The sequence below is a fragment of the Brachyhypopomus gauderio genome, chromosome 2 (genome assembly GCF_052324685.1).
Source record: "Brachyhypopomus gauderio isolate BG-103 chromosome 2, BGAUD_0.2, whole genome shotgun sequence".
Lineage (NCBI taxonomy): Eukaryota > Metazoa > Chordata > Actinopteri > Gymnotiformes > Hypopomidae > Brachyhypopomus > Brachyhypopomus gauderio.
This window is the reverse complement of record NC_135212.1, coordinates 20560548-20563047: the sequence shown is the minus strand read 5'-3', so window position 1 is coordinate 20563047 and position 2500 is coordinate 20560548. Positions and strand designations below refer to the sequence as shown.

Sequence of the window (2500 nt, the reverse complement as noted above, 5' to 3'; positions counted from 1 at the left end):
GAGCGTAATTTCTCCACCTCCTCAGTCTGGCTGACAAGTTTCTTCTCCAGCTCCTCAATCTGAGAGGAACATACACAAACACACACCCTTCCATTTAACAGACATTTGACTACTCATATGTAGTGAAGCATTTTTAGTGTGTGTGCGGGCATACTCACCTGTGTGTGCAGCCCTGTTATGAGAGCGAGCTGTTGGGTATTCTGGGAGTGAGTAGGGTCAGGGTGATCCAGTCGCCTTGGTGATGCTGCACTCAGGTGCCTTACACCTGCCACACACACCACACACACACACACACACACACACACACACACACACACACACACACACACACACACACACACACACACACACACACACACACACACACACACACACACACACACACACACACACACACACACACACACACACACACACACACACACACACACACACACACACACACACAATCAATCCGCCCAGCTGACTTTACTACCAGCCAATGCAGTAACCCACTCCTGTACTCTGCTCCCTCCACATTGCCCCACTCACAGGCGCTGCTTGCTGGGTCGAGCTGGTTCTCTGGCAGGCCCGGGTGCTCTCCAGGAGCCCGGGGGGCGTGTTGTGGCTGGCGGCCAGCGCTCAGGTTCTCTTGGCGGGGCTCGTGTGCGTGCTGGAGGAGCAGTCTCTTGGTGGCGTCTCCGCTGCGGAGGCGAGCTTGGTACTCACACACTTTCTCTTGCAGCGCCTGCAAAGACACCGGTCCACACCAGTTACACCACGCTCCCCTCCGCACTGGTGAGGAAGAACACCACTGCCAGATGCTTCTTCTACAGTCCAGATGCTGAAGATGCCATAGCTCTCCATACAGTTCCACAGTACTTATAACTTCTAGAGATGCACAATATGTACAAAATATTATACAGTTGGTTTGCAGCACCCACGATGCAATTTCCGTGCCCTAAAATAATCCATGCGCACTAGTGAAAACACGCCCTGTTCACAACCATTCCGCACAGGCAGCACTGTAGAGAACATTCCGCTTACGTCTGACGGCACAGTGTCAAAAAAACCCACCAAAAACAACAACAAATGGCATCACGGCTCTTGTATAAAGTCAAAGGATGATGGGGGAGTTACGCAGGCTGTGTGTGTGTCCAGGATCTGGAGCGGCCTGGTTGGAACGGCGTGGAGGTGACCGGAAGGACCAGAACAAACCGGGAGAGAAAGTCACGACAGGAGACAGACAGGAGGAGGAGGAGGAGAGGAGTCAGATGGAAAAAAGACAATGAGTCCAGGCACGGATGATGAATGACAGGACAGATGTGAAGAGACACTTTCCAAACATCGAACTGAACACCAAACAGGACAGAGCTTCAAAAGGGAAGAAGATCCAGGCACGTTGATCCTTTTAGAGAAGCAAACCTCGCCTTCACGCACCTTGATTAAGATCAGCATTGTACTCACTCAGTCCAGTCCTCCGGCAGGACGTCTTAGAGTCCAGCGCGTATCTGATCTGGTGTCGGTTTAAATGCGGGGTGCTATTGTCCCTTTAACACCAGGTACACACTGGTGACACGCAAGCTATTGTGGACATTCAGAGAGACTCTGCACTTTCAAAAGACACCGGCTCCCCGCTCAGAACAGAATACAGCCTCTGGACCATGTGACTGTCAACCAACCAGAGCAGAGCATGAGGAAATGTGCTAAACTGAAGAGACTGGAAACTCTTGTCCACAGAGCCCACCTCCAATTCTCATTTTATGCGTGCGTGCGTGTACGCTCACACGCACCCTCTCGGAGCAACTGAGAAATGTTTACAGTACAGTGAGATTAACAGGAGTGTTCAAAGTGCTCTTCAATATCACGGCTATGTCCTCCAATTTTGATAGTAGACCAGCCTCAAGTTGAACGGCAGCATTAGTTAAGCCTGCTGTCAGAAGCCTGAAGAAATTCCAAGTCGCTCTGTATAAGAGCGTCTGCTATATGCCCTAAATGTAAATTCTTCTTAACTTCTCACCTCAGCAGCCAGTGTCTGTAACAGTCACCATAAACCCAAAACAAAAATCAAAACTGAAGTGACACCTTGCTAGCTTACACCATGCAGCAGTGTAGATTAGGTTAATACGTCTCGCATACCCAGGAGCCTGCAGGAAAACACAGGTCATTATGAACCTGCTCCCCCAGGAGCATTCGAATATCAGATAGGAGGTAAATGAATGATACTGCAAAGACAACCCATGCCTGTGAGACTGGAGATTCAGCTTGCCAAAGGTAACTAATCACACCGAAACAAGTATTCAATAAACAAACACACGCACAGTCAGAGAGAAAGAGGCTTTGGCCCAGGCTCTGGTCTGGAGAGCGGTGCTGGTTTAAGCTGGCCCGGTTGAAGGGCAGGCAGACGGGTTCTGGAAAGTGTTCTACCTGTAGAAGCAGCTGATGCTGGTCAGAGAGGGGAGGCTCGTTGAGGTCAGGGGTCAGACGGTGCCGCTGGAGGACAGAGTTGGGCAACGTCAGG

At 50.7% G+C, this 2500-nt stretch overlaps 1 protein-coding gene across 5 annotated transcripts in view; it reads right to left on the bottom strand.

Moving 5' to 3' along the window:
• The window catches only part of kifc3 (kinesin family member C3), a 28611-nt gene that overhangs the window by 11770 nt on the left and 14341 nt on the right, over positions 1 to 2500 (bottom strand). For all 5 annotated transcript variants that reach the window (XM_076990597.1, XM_076990583.1, XM_076990588.1 and 2 more), the window contains 4 exons: positions 2407 to 2500; positions 532 to 727; positions 159 to 265; positions 1 to 59 (listed from right to left, as the gene is read on the bottom strand). The exon at positions 1 to 59 is cut by the window's left edge and continues 7 nt beyond it; the exon at positions 2407 to 2500 is cut by the window's right edge and continues 49 nt beyond it. In XM_076990597.1, the coding sequence (XP_076846712.1) occupies positions 1 to 59; positions 159 to 265; positions 532 to 727; positions 2407 to 2500 (456 nt within the window). The remainder of the gene's footprint in view (positions 60 to 158; positions 266 to 531; positions 728 to 2406) is intronic.